Source organism: Miscanthus floridulus, chromosome 5 (genome assembly GCF_019320115.1).
Source record: "Miscanthus floridulus cultivar M001 chromosome 5, ASM1932011v1, whole genome shotgun sequence".
In the NCBI taxonomy this organism is placed as follows: domain Eukaryota; kingdom Viridiplantae; phylum Streptophyta; class Magnoliopsida; order Poales; family Poaceae; genus Miscanthus; species Miscanthus floridulus.
Window position 1 is genome coordinate 135,885,603 of NC_089584.1, and position 13,777 is coordinate 135,899,379.

The 13,777-nt window shown below is 46.6% G+C and overlaps 1 protein-coding gene across 1 annotated transcript; it reads left to right on the forward strand.

The window, feature by feature from the left end:
- The first annotated feature begins 7,712 nt into the window (after positions 1-7,712).
- Positions 7,713-12,948, forward strand: LOC136450891 (UDP-glucuronate:xylan alpha-glucuronosyltransferase 1-like). The gene is made up of 5 exons (XM_066451553.1): positions 7,713-7,934; positions 8,343-8,474; positions 10,386-10,586; positions 10,749-11,383; positions 11,634-12,948. The coding sequence occupies exons 2-5, from the start codon at positions 8,434-8,436 to the stop codon at positions 12,656-12,658; spliced, it is 1,902 nt and encodes a 633-aa protein (XP_066307650.1). The 5' UTR covers positions 7,713-7,934; positions 8,343-8,433; the 3' UTR covers positions 12,659-12,948.
- The last annotated feature ends 829 nt before the right edge of the window (positions 12,949-13,777 follow it).

Genomic DNA, 13,777 nt, shown 5'->3' on the forward strand with positions numbered 1-13,777 from the left:
TGTAACTTGACATTATACATGCCTTTTGTATGACACAAAGTGTGTTAGATTACAAAATGAAGGTCATGGTGAAGTATTATCACAATTGGATTACAATGTTACTCCTACTACAAAGTTTGTGTGATAGGGATTCTGAAAAGACATTGTAACCATGCTATAAGTTTGATTTATTTTCATGTTCCTATATATATTTGATTCATCCGTGCCGAAGTCATAATCTTTCATTGTTTGAAAAAGAGTCTTAATCTTTCTGAAAATAACCGAACATTTCGCACGCATTCGTAATAACGGAGGACATTGAATTTCTATAATGAGTAGAAAGATTTTCTTGGGGGAACGATCAAAATACATAAATACTTGTGTATTAATTGAAAAAGGTTTGTGAGTTTCGCATAAATATGTACTAAAAATAATTCAATAACCATGCAATAGCGTTTGCGATGACCACCAAGAAATACTCCTCGATTTTTGCCCAATTAATAGAGAAGTATTTTGTTCTCACCATTTCACCAAAAAGGATGAGATGGATTGTCTTGATGTTATTTTCAACATTTTGGCATGGAAGTAAAACTCTTGGCGCGTGAAGCAATCTATCCAAGTGGCCACTATTTTTTGAGCTTGGTAAACTGATGATGGATACAAACAAAAATCTTTCTTTTCCTTTGGTATATCGACTCCTCAAACTTGTGCTAGTTCTTCCTATGCGATGGCGTCGGTGGAAAGGTGTAGTAGTGAAAATTGTGAAGACGGACCTGCGAAATCGAATCAGAGATGGATTTACGAATGATGCAACTCCAAATGATGGTATCATAGTTCGTTTTCAGAATATGGATGATTGTACTCGCAGTGTGAAATTATAAGAGGTAACCACTTTTGTAAATAGTTTTTTTTGTCACATTATGTTATCATCACATTTATCCCTGTGACCCTGTATGAATGCTTACTATTTACAATATATTATTTTTTATGCGTGGTGTTAGATTATTGTCAACTATAGTTATGGCTCTAAGTCTAGTCCGACCCCAGTGACGATTTATCCTAGATTCGCCCCCTCACCAAAAAGGATGAGATGGATTGTCTTGATGTTATTTTCAACATTTTGGTTTGGAAGGAAAACTCTTGGCGCGTGAAGCAACCTATCCATTTCAAGATGGTAAAAGGCCAACAAGGTGATGGCAATGGGCTACATGCCCACATAGGTGATAAGCAAAACCGGGCACACGGTGGTAATGGTACCATTGTCACGTCTTGACAATATCCTCTTTGGCAGGGCTTAATGCAGTCTCAGCTTATTGTCCATAGCACTGTTCAAGTAAACTCTTTTTTCTTTCTCCCCCTCAAATGAATTACAGTCCTTTTTTTTAACTTCACTAAGTTCAGCTTGTCATAACATTGTAGTAATAAAGCTAAAACCATTTAGCGCATGTTTGGATCACAACTCGGTTATTATAATCTAGGTTATGCATAGGATTATTATAATCAAGATTATGGATTATAATAACCAGATTGTTTGGTGTCTTATGGATTATGGTGATTGACTATGGTTGGTTAAAGTGAGAAATTTCTATTTTATTCTTTATAATTTGGCAAGTTGGATAATCATTGGCGGGCAAGGTGGACTTTCAACACTCATAATCCTCTATGACCTGTCTTACCTGGATTATGAGATTATGGTAGTCAAGATTATAGTAATCCATCGTATATCAAAATTTGAATTATATAATCTGATTATTATAATCAGATGGTACGGAACAGGGCCTTAGATTCCTCCTTGGCAAAAAAAAAGGGAAGAGTACTAAAACATCTATACTCTGAAAACTTGCTGTGGCGACTGTACCTGCATACCTGTACGGAACCGTTAGGAGTAGTAGCGCTAGCCAGGTAAAGAAACCTTACGTCTGACGATGGAATACATAATGAAATACACACAATAAAGAAAAAAGAGGGGGTAACATGCGCATCACATGAAGAACTTCTCACCAGCCCGGATGAAATCTCTGGGTTGGACCAAAAGACTCGACCAGGACACAGTTCGCTCTGAAGGTTTTCACTGCCCGGGGGTGGCCACACGCTTCCATGTGTCGGTCTGATCCGTGAGCTGTGCTGTGACCGGCTCCTCCCCTATCCCTGCGGGGGAGAGGACCGGGGTTTTGTCTCATGAGGCCCGCCAGATGGCCAGACCCAGACCGGCGCGCGGTCCCCCCGCCCCGACCGCATCCGATCGGGCGCCTTTCCTCCCTTCCCTTCCCTTCCGCATCGCCACGCCCCGGCTCCTCCACCGCTGCGGCGCTGCCGTCCGCCGCGCTTTGTTCGTATTCGTAGCGCGCCGGTGTCCGCGTCACGCCCGCTGGTTTCTCTTTCACATCCACCTCGTCCTCTCGCTACGTGTGCTCATGCAAGCCCGATCGTATCCGGGAAGGATGCGGCGTCGTTCTCGTGTAGCAGCCCCAAGACGGAAGAGGACGCGGTCGTATCCTGTACGTATTCCTGTGCTCGGTCATCGCATCGGACGTTTTGGTTGCGGTGAAATTTCAGCGAGGGATGGCTGGCTGGCTGGATGGATGCGCTGCGAGTCCGGCGTGGGCAGACAGCCAACTACCAGCGGCGGCAAGTGCGAGTCAGCGCCATTAAAGAAACCGGGAGTGGGCAACCTATGAGATGCCAAGAATGACTGAAGAGGCCCCCGCTCAGGAGCCACGAGATGGAGATGGTGGTGGCGGCCAGCCATCTCCATCTGCCAGTGCCTAGTGGGAGAAGAACAGGGTTCTTCGCTCCCATGTGGGGCAGGGGCAGAGAAAAACGAAGGGAGAGATGCTGTGAAGCAGTACACGCTGGTACTACTGTAGTCCACACTACACGGGTGTCGTAAGAGGCACGGTGGTTGGTGGGCACGAGCACAAATCTAGAAGGATTCAATGGCCAATTGGGATGCGTGTGAACCTAAAAATTAGCAGAAGTAAGGCCAGTCTCAATGGAGTTTCATGGGGGGTTTCATGCACAATTAATAAGGTGCCACGTCAGTTTTTGCATGAAACTGGGAGGAGAGAGAAGAGATTCGTTTCATGGCCATGAAACTTATCCGCACTGTTTCCAAAACTTTGGAAACGCCGTGAAACCTGCACTGAGGCCCTTCCTTCGTTTCATCGCGACTTTTCTTCTCCGGGACCACGCAGGGAAGAGAGGGATGATAGGGATAGGTGGGACCCGTGAATAGTAAAATAAGGGATGAAACCGTGCCATGAAACTTTGCACTGTGGGAGAGACCCGTTTCATATCAAAGTTTCACGTGTTGGAAACTGGGAGGTGAAACTCTCCATTGAGACTGGCCTAAGCAAGCAGCAGTACTGCATCGATCGCCAGACAGGCAAAAAGATCCCGTGGGATGCATGCATCACAGTCACAGCATCAGCCATTGCGCATATGGCGATATGAATGATGTGGAACTGGAGCTGTACTGGATGGTTATCACTTATCAAATGTTTCTTGCGGTAACTATCTGAGCCCGAGCCGAAAGCTCGGAGTTGGTAACCGGAAGAAGCCCTTTTTAATCTGCCATGATATCCATCCTTTGAGTTGTGGTTGGATCAGTTATAAAATAAATAATGGTTGTGATAAGAAGACGCTAATGGCTATACTAGCTAGCTACTATGCTCCATGACGTCCTGCCATGGCTCACTCACTCTCATTCAGCTCCATCGCTTTTCCGTTATGTAAGCTCCCGCAACCACCGGTCTCCTCAACTCAGATTGTTAATAAAACGCTGTGCCAACCGCCACCTACAATGTGGCGCACACCGCACAATAACTAGAACACTCTTGTCCTTTTTTCCCCCTCCCCCCGGCTAGAGGCATGCATGAGGATCAACTATTTGCCAGTCGAGCATTAGCAAAAGGCCCTGTGCATTTGTTGCAATGATGCCTCTCAATGATGCACAGGCAACCTTCGTGCGTCACTGTCCAATACTGCTGCTCATCATTGTAGTTAGCACTGATCACCTGGTGTTGCACTCGTGCCCTAATGGTCTGGGTGTAGTAACCGTATAACAACACTGCACTTTATAGGGGTGGAGACGTGGAGTAGACAGTAGTCGTGTGGAACCAATTCTTGAAAGCAATGTCCATTTCATGGGCCCGGTGCTTAATACTAGCAATAATAGTAGAATAGGGATCATCACATAATGCTGGGACTGATTCCTCGCGTCGCGTCGCCATCGAATTAAGCCCGTGGAACAAAATACTATCAGCTGGGCCGGCGTCGTACTGCCGATTCATGGCGCGACTGGCCCTGGCCACCATCCGCTCCGGGCGTTCCCATGGCGAACTTGCACGAGCGAGCTAGGTATGTGCCCTGGCGGCCTCCATCGACCGATCGAGCGCCCAATCAATGTGTTGGCATGGCCTTTGCGCTCCCGTTCATCATCATGGTCAGGTCATGTGAAAAGCGCAGGGCCCGTTGGCTCCCTCCCGTCAATCCAGCCTTGACAGCCGGGCGCCGTTTCTTTCCGCGGTGTGTTTTGAATCGGCTTGGCGAACGACACTAGGAATTGCCCGTCTCGTGAGCGCGAGGAGGGAGGATGGGGAGGGCATCACGTGTCACGTCACTAGGAATAGAACCGACCGGAACAGAAAATATCAGCCCTTTCCGTAACAAACTTTCGCCCTTTTGCGCTTCCCGCGGGATTAACAGCCGCTGCCAAAGTGCCAGATCATCCGATTTGGCGGAAACTGACGCCAGTTTTCACAACCCAGCACAAACGGTTAGCCTTGAGCTCAGGCGCTCTGTGCCGCAGGAAGCAAAACCGCGGCGCGTACGCCGAGGCCCCGCCCCGTGAACGCGCGTACGCCCAGACACCCAGCGCCAGATCCTGGCGCGTTCCTCGCCTCGCAACGGCTACGGCCTCGGCAGGGTGATTCCAATCAAAGCCAGAACCGATCCGGACCGGGCCTCCTGACCAAATGGCTTTGCCTTTGCGCCTTTGCCAGACAAGATCACAGGAAGCGCTGTTAATTCGCAGTGCCCGCTGCGATGCCATCTTTCCGTTTTGATCCCACCTCGCTGTCGTGGTGTTGCCGCGAGTACAGCCACCGTCAGGGGCGTGAATTGAATGCCCCCACACAGGTGGCCGCGTCCGGAGCGCCAGGCCAACAAGACGGCTGGCCGGCGGGTATTAAAGCCGACGAAAGCTGATTTGCTGTGATAGAAAAATACTATAGATTAGCTAACAGCACGAGCCATTTTTAACAGGATAACAATAGAAAAAAAGAGCTGCAGAAGACTCTAACGGGCATTGGGTGCATGCCGAAGACGCCGAGGGCGGTCCGCGGACGGATGGGCTCTCCGACGCCGAGACGACAGTGCCATCACCGCATTCATGGCGCTTGTCATTGATGAGGTCCACAACACCATTGCAGGAGAGGAGCCAGGAGGAGGGAGGGGAGGGGCGCTGGCCGGATGGGAGCGGGAGGCCCACCGGAATTCGCGTACCCCCAGAGGCCAGCGCCTTCACTTTCTCTCCGTTCTGACATTTTCATTTGGTCTTGCGACCATGGTTACGATGGAAATCCTTTCCTGCCAGGACGCGATTATGGAACGTCGGTGGAGCTGCTTAACAGCACGACCACCGGATTGCTATTGCAATAGAGATGAGATGGCGCAGGTGAGGTGAGGTAGTAAAAGCATATAGGGCACTCGGGACTCGCCGTAAAAAAATCAGACGTCAGTTGACTCTCGGTCCCACTGTTTTTGTCCTTGCCTGCTATGAGCTCGAACAATCACCGACCCGTTTAATATGACATGAAAACAGTGAGGCAATAGCTGAACTGCAACTAAAATGTCTAAACCGTGTTGAAGTTCCTGTAACAACAAAAGCTCAAGCGAAATGGCTTCTCATCATGCCTTCGACACCGTACAATGAGACTCCACAGGAAGATTCCTAACAAGTGAGCACCACTAACAAGCCAGATCATTCAAAAATCAAAAGGAAGCAGCGTTAAGTTTGGTAACGATTGGCTGTACTTTACGTGTTTCTCCAGCGTGGCTTCACACTGAAATTCCTGAGCACGTCGTCAAGTTGATCTAACACAAGTCAATTGGTCAAAGTCGGTCAAGTTAGACCACTTGCAGTAGTATAGCTTGCACGAACGGGAGATAAGTACTACTGTCAGTGTTCACCATCCTCACGTTTTACTGGGTTTTCTCCTAAACACCCTGAGAACGAGTAAAAGTTTGGCAGATTGTCATAATTTAATGATGAGAATATGAAGAAATGACGCAAGTATATTTGAAAACCGTAGAGTAACGTACATTTAGAGAGATACTAACCCTTATGACTTGCACTTGGAAATCAAAAGAAGTAATAATGGCATATACAGAGCAGGAGTTAGTCAGCATGTTCGCTGGTTGGTTCCTGGGCTGATAAGTCCGACTAAGACTGATTTGTTATGAGAGAAAAACACTATACAATAACTGATAAACTTTGGATAAACCAATAAGCGAATAGGACGAGTAGCTGCTCACCAGATTCACATACCGCCTTTACCATTATAGGCATGTGACGGTTTGCACAAGTAAGCACTAACCGGTAACTAAAAAACACAAGTCACACTCAGGGGCGATCGGCTGCATAGCCCATGAGCCTAATTTTTTTATTAGACTATGGTTACTTAACCTTAAATCACCATTATTCTCTAGCCATAACTCTAAATCTTTATTATTTAGCACCTTTGTTTCATCCCGCATCAGCCACTTGTCACACTCTTAGCTAGTGCATTAAACCATATAGTATCTTTCGTTTTTACTACTACAAAGCCAGCTTTCGTCATAAGCTAAGAACGTGTGAACGGTCTCCCTCTTTCGTGGGCATCAACCAGCTTCCCCTTGTTTAGGCTCCAAAAATTTTTACCCAAAAGTATCACATCGAATCTTGCGGCACATGCATGGAGTACTAAATGTAAACGAAAAAGGGCTCTTTTGTTCTTGCCCCTACTTTAATGTACAATTATGATTTTGCCCTCATTTTTCTAACTCTGTGATTTTGCCCTTAACTGTTCACAAGTCAACGCGATTTTGCTCCTGGTCAACGGTAAAAACAGGGGCAAAATCGCGTTGACCAGGGGTAAAATCGCGTTGACTTGTGAACAGTTAAGGGCAAAATCACAAAGTTAGAAAAACGAGGGCAAAATCACAATTGCACATCTGCGTAAAGGGCAAGAACACCATTTTTCAAAAAAAAAAAACTAATTGCACAGTTCTCGGTAAAATCGCGAGACTTTAAGCCTAATTAGTCCATAAAAAGCCTTAAATGCTACGATAACCCACATGTGCTAATAACCGGTTAATTAGTATCATTAGATTCGTCTCGCAGTTTTCTAATGGGTTCTGTAATTTATTTTTTTATTAGTATTCAAAAACCCCTCACGACATCTTCCGACACATCGACGTGCCACCAAAAAATTTTCATTTCACGAACTAAACACACATTAACCATCCTCACCGACTCCGCTAATCACCCTGCCCCCCCGGCCCCTCCGCAACCAAAGATTTGGCCGCGACCGTACGCAACGTGGGCCCACCCGAGGAAACGGGGGCAATATAGTACTAGTAGATTACTCTCGTTAAACAGCCTCGCGCTTCCCATTTTCATCTGCTTGCTTTGCTTAAACCAGCTCGCCCTTTGCTTTTGCAGTGGGGTTATATATCTTTGCTATATATACAACTCCTCTCCTGCTCCACTCTGCAAGCCCACCGAGAGCTCTGTAGAAGAAGAGAGGGGAGAGAGGAAGGACGAACCGGAGCCACTCAGCCGCCACCTCACCCCGCATCGGCCGCCTGCGTCCCAGCGCTCCTGCTGCCGCCCGTTGCTCTCGTCTCGCCATTGAAGCCCTCGCCGCCTCCGCCCGCTTGCCTGTCCTGCCCTCCTGCCGGCTGCCTTCCGGGTACGCGCCGCCCTGCCTGTCGTCAGCCTGTGCCGCCATCGGTTCTTGCCGCGCTTTCATCTGGTTCCGATGCGTTCTTGCTGGGAGGCGCTTGATCTGTTCTTGGCGTTTCGTGTTCTTTTTCCTCTGGTGGTATGGTAGTGTTTCTGGCACCACCATTTGCTCGATTTGGCGTTCCTCCGCTCCCTTTCGGCAGCAGATTTACCCCTTTTTTCCTCCCTGGTTTCTTGCTTGATTTGTTTCTTCTTTCTTGGTAGATTGCGGTTCGCTGATTTACCGCGAGTTGTTGCTCCTTTCTAACCGACTTGCTCCCATTCATGCCCTTCATGCCTGGCATCTTCTTGTTTGCTTGCTTTAATGAAGTGCGAAAGCTAGCGGACCCTGACGTGTCCCTTGTCTCCATTGCAGATGAGAAGCGGCGCAACCTGGGCGGTGCAAGCGTGGTCGGCCTGAGCCTTCGTCGGGGTTAACGCCGAGAAGGATCCTGGAGTTTAAGCGCATGGGTTCCTTGGAGGCCCGGTACAGGCCGGCCGGGGCAGGGTAATATATCCCTCCCTCTCGAGTCTCGATCTACCTCCCCTCCTCCTTACTCACCTCACCCCGCTTGCTGCTCACGCTTTTGTGCTGGTTCTGCTTGGTGTGGACTGTGGATAGCGTGCTAATCCAGGTTCAGTCTCAGATGCGCCATTTGCTTTACCATGTGCGGTCATGTGCTGCGTGCTGTATTGATTTACATCTAAGCCTGGTATTGATGCCTGTGTCTGTGGTGAGATGGCGACCATCCTCCATTCTTATCATGTAATCTTGCAGCAGGGAGGGAGTGTTGCGGTACTAGTGCCATGTACCCTGTACAAGATGCCGTTCCGTTCACCGTGCCCTGCTCCTCCTCCATAACTTCCCCTGATTTTGTAGGTGGCGCTGGTAGTGGTGGTTATGCCTTTATGACATCTTCCACCAGTCGGTCCGTTCTTCCTCCCATTTGCCATCCCCACCTTGAGAAACTAGCAAGAACTTCGCCCCTTCTGTCCACAGATGATATGTGTGGCTGCTGGTGGTTCGCTGTCGATGCGTTTCAAACGTGTAAATCTGCCCGTCTCTCACACTCGTCTGGATTTTCACGGTTCTCCTGGTCGAAAGTTACACTCTTTTGTGGCAATTTTCGATCCATATTAGGATTCTACTAACAAGCAACAAAGATTTGCTTCGAGCTGAGCAGTTTCTTCTGCTGTAAAGCACGCAGCCTGGCGTCGGTGGCCATCCATGTGCTCGCCCTGCTGTTTTGCCCAAAGACTGCACCTTGTGGCAGCAGCCCTATTTAAATCCCTGCACTGCAAGCATTAGCTTCATGTGCAGTGTCAGCTACTGCTGCTGCTTGGTGCCACCTCTGGCCCTGGACTGTTGAATTGCCGTGCTTAGCGTGTAGGTGTAGAAAATGGTAGGTTTTCGTGTGTGCCCTACCGGTGATGTCGGCTATCTTGGTCGGGTCCGTATGTTTGGACCAAATTTTCTTCATGATGTTACCCTAGTACTGGGAAGAAAAGGGTTTCTTCTTCTCTGTAGCCGGGATGAATCATCCGTGCGGCTTTTTCGTTGCGTGTTTCATGGTATCAAAGAACATGGAGGGTTAGGTACCAGGCATCTTCCTCTATGCTCTGCTTTCCCAAAAGATGTGACTAATAAAGTAGAGCTCTCGACATTAACAGAGGCCACTAATTTCTTTTGGCTCCTTTTTAATTCTCAGTGCTGGGTGTGGTTTTTTTTACTTTAGCCTTTTTTCTTGTATAGCCAAACAACTTTTGTTTGATTGAGCACTTTACTCTTATACGGAGTACATAAGTGATACGAAAGTTTTTCCTCTCAAAAAGATGTGCTTTGAATACTTTAATTTTAGTATTAAAAGGCAGTACTGTCCTCAGAGGCCGCCACATGTCAGTGGATTCGTCTCCTCCCAAGCAAGAACATTAAATAAATAAGATCAATGCAATCTTCTAGAAAAGTTAAACACCAGCACCAGTACTCTTAGTTTTACCTTTCTAGAACTAAGATTTACGAAGTAAAAAGCTGGGACCAGGTTTTGTTACCTCGGACTAGTGTCATCATTTCAACAATGTAGTTGTAATTATTTTGGCATGGACCTGCTGAAAATCTGTAAGCAGTTTAGGTAAAACACAGTGATCACATGAGCTGGAAATTGCACTTATTTCTTCAGCAATTTACCATCTGTAATTTTTCTCCTGATGTAGTTCTGTACTCTAGTATCATCATAAATGGTTTGAACCTACATTGACTTCCATTTTGTGATGACTGCCTTTTATCCACAGACAGTTGTTACACAAATCAAATATGTTGTTTTTCGATTTTTTTTGTGATGATTAGGATTACTAATTGTTGTTAAAATACCCGCATTGAAGAGTTTGCTGTCCTGACATTGTTTTCTTTCTACCTTTTCAGTGAGGACACAGCTAAGAGAAGGACCCAGAAAAGCAAAAGTTTCAAAGAGGTTGAAAAATTTGATGTTTTTGTGCTGGAGAAAAGTTCCGGTTGCAAATTCCGATCGTTGCAACTTTTGCTCTTCGCTATCATGTCTGCTGCATTTCTAACACTCCTATACACACCATCTGTGTATGAACATCAGTTGCAGTCAAGCTCTCGGTGAGTATACATGCGCGCAATATCCAGTAATGCAGTAGAGAATCATGATACCTCCCCATTAGTTCATGGTGTAATGTTTTCGTGATTGAGCCATGAAGTTTTTAATATAACCATACAATGTCTATTTATGTGGTGCTTATGCTGTCCATGATGCTTTTGCAGGCTTGTCAATGGGTGGATATGGGATAAGAGAAGCTCTGATCCCCGATATGTATCTTCTGCCACCATTCAATGGGAGGATGTATATAAAAGTATCCAACATCTGAATGTTGGTGAACAAAAGCTCAGTGTTGGACTCCTGAATTTTAATAGAACTGAGTTTGGCGCTTGGACACATATGCTCCCAGAAAGTGATTTTTCAATCATAAGGCTAGAGCATGCCAATGAAAGCATTACCTGGCAGACTCTCTATCCTGAATGGATAGATGAGGAGGAAGAAACAGAGATACCATCTTGCCCTTCGCTTCCAGATCCAAGTTTTCCAAGAGGGACACACTTTGATGTTGTTGCTGTTAAGCTTCCCTGTTCTCGTGTGGCGGGTTGGTCAAGAGATGTTGCAAGGCTGCATTTGCAGTTATCAGCAGCAAAATTAGCGGCAGCCACAACAAGAGGCAATAGTGGAATCCATGTGCTGTTTGTGACTGATTGCTTCCCAATTCCAAATCTCTTCTCTTGCAAGGACCTAGTGAAACGTGAAGTCAATGCTTGGCTGTACAAACCTGACGTGAAGGCTCTAAAGGATAAGCTCAGGCTGCCTGTTGGTTCCTGTGAGCTTGCTGTTCCACTCAGTGCAAAAGGTAAGTTAACTAATGTATCAAGCTTGTAATAGCTTCCCATAAGAAGTTGCTCATTATTTCCCTAGTGTACCCTAATGCACATATCCAAAAAAAACTAGTAACTCTATAGATTATAATGCATGCATGAACTTTCCAACACTATCTATGGATACAAGTCTAGCTTGCTTTAAACTTGTTGGAAAAAGAAACTCAAAATATACGTATTAAAGGGTTTTTTACCTGAATCATGAACAATTCCTGTCTTCTGCAGCACGACTCTACACGGTAGATAGACATAGAGAAGCATATGCTACAATACTGCATTCAGCAAGTGAATATGTTTGTGGTGCGATCACAGCAGCTCAAAGCATTCGTCAAGCAGGATCAACAAGGGACCTTGTTATTCTTGTTGATGACACCATAAGTGACCACCACCGCAAGGGGCTGGAATCTGCGGGGTGGAAGGTCAGAATAATAGAGAGGATCCGGAATCCCAAAGCTGAACGCGATGCCTACAACGAATGGAACTACAGCAAATTCAGGCTATGGCAGCTTACAGATTATGACAAGGTTATTTTTATTGATGCTGATCTCATCATCCTGAGGAACATTGATTTCTTGTTTGCAATGCCTGAAATCACTGCAAGTGGGAACAATGCAACACTCTTCAACTCCGGAGTGATGGTCATTGAGCCTTCAAACTGCACATTCCAGTTACTGATGGAGCACATCAATGAGATAACATCGTACAATGGTGGTGACCAAGGGTACCTGAATGAGATATTCACATGGTGGCATCGGATTCCAAAACACATGAATTTCTTGAAGCATTTCTGGGAGGGTGATGAAGAGGAAGTGAAGGCCAAGAAGACTCGGTTGTTTGGTGCTAACCCACCGATCCTCTATGTTCTTCACTACTTGGGGCGGAAGCCATGGTTATGCTTCCGGGACTACGATTGCAACTGGAATGTTGAAATTCTGCGGGAGTTTGCGAGTGATGTTGCGCATGCTCGCTGGTGGAAGGTGCACAACAAGATGCCGAAGAAGCTTCAGAGCTATTGCCTTCTGAGGTCAAGGTTGAAGGCTGGGTTGGAGTGGGAGCGGCGGCAGGCTGAGAAAGCAAACTTCACTGATGGGCATTGGAAACGGAACATAACTGATCCGAGGCTGAAAACTTGCTTTGAGAAGTTCTGCTTCTGGGAGAGCATGCTATGGCATTGGGGTGAGAACAAGACCAACTCGACGCAGAACAGCGCAGTGCCAGCAACACCTACTGCGAGCCTGTCGAGCTCATGAGATTTGTTGTAGATAGCTTTGTTGAGAGTAGTATACCGGATACAAAACTTCCGAAGCTCAATACATACAAAGCAACAGCTCTGTAAAGGTAGCTATGTAGGCCTTTCCCCGAATGACTATACTTTTGTTCGCCGTCACAGCTGCAGCGCCCTCCCGCTGCTTTCTGATGGTTAACAATTCTTTTGGTTTTTGCCAATAATTCATCAGTATAGGCTGTTTTTCCTCTCTGGCTTGAGTCCTGTCCGGGTCTGTTGCTTCAAATCCCATTGTCTATTGCTTTTGATGCAGTACGCCTGGCTTTTGATGCAGTACGCCTGGTTTGATGTATGGTGGTTGAACAGTTTCAGTGATAAATCTGGAGTGATGCAATATGAGATTGCTGACCAGCGAACACTGCATCATCTTGGCATGAATATGATGGCGTCATTTTTTATGGCGTAGTGAAGTTGGATTAGCTTGATTGCTGGGGACCAAATGATATTCTTTGAGTGCTGTTTGGGATGAATGAAACCACCCTGTGTTTTGAGCTCTTTGCATGCAGCATCTCGGTGTTTCTGGTTGTGTGCCACCTAACCATGGACGCAATGCAAGCATTCAAATGCCGTGCCTCCCTGTATCGTACTGATACAGAGCAAGCATCATTGCGTCCGTAAGGTTTGGTTCGGTGCACTGCTGTTGCGCCAAAGAACGAGATGCATCATTGCCCGGATCCATGATCTCGTCATGTTCACTTCCTTGTAGGTGCAGTCTTTCGCAGCTCATCAGCCTTGCTCGCTTTTCCAACAGCAGCACACCTAAAAAAGCACAGGGATAGGCTGTACGAGCTGCTCCGGCGGTGCCAAGAGACACTGCACATAAGGCCGACTCCTGATTGAATCCTTTCCCTTGTCGCTCACGATTGGAGTTGTCGCTCACGATTGGAGTAGCTGGACGGTTGCGTTGCAAGTGACTGGGATTAGGTTTTTCTCCTCGTTTGCCATTAGAAAATCCGAGAGACGCGTCCAGATCTGACGCGCGGTTTAGTAGTAGTACAAGTATATACTTAGGGCCAGTTTGGTTGTCAAAATTTTTGACAAAACGACACTATATTGCTTTCGTTGTTATTTGGTAATTAGTGTC

Bases quoted from the DNA above. Each gene is read 5' to 3' on its own strand.
- LOC136450891 (XM_066451553.1), top strand. From the start codon at position 8,434: ATGGGTTCCTTGGAGGCCCGGTACAGGCCGGCCGGGGCAGG. The intron at 8,475-10,385 runs GTAATATATCCC...CTACCTTTTCAG, and splicing joins TACAGGCCGGCCGGGGCAGG to TGAGGACACAGCTAAGAGAA. The intron at 11,384-11,633 runs GTAAGTTAACTA...TGTCTTCTGCAG, and splicing joins TGTTCCACTCAGTGCAAAAG to CACGACTCTACACGGTAGAT.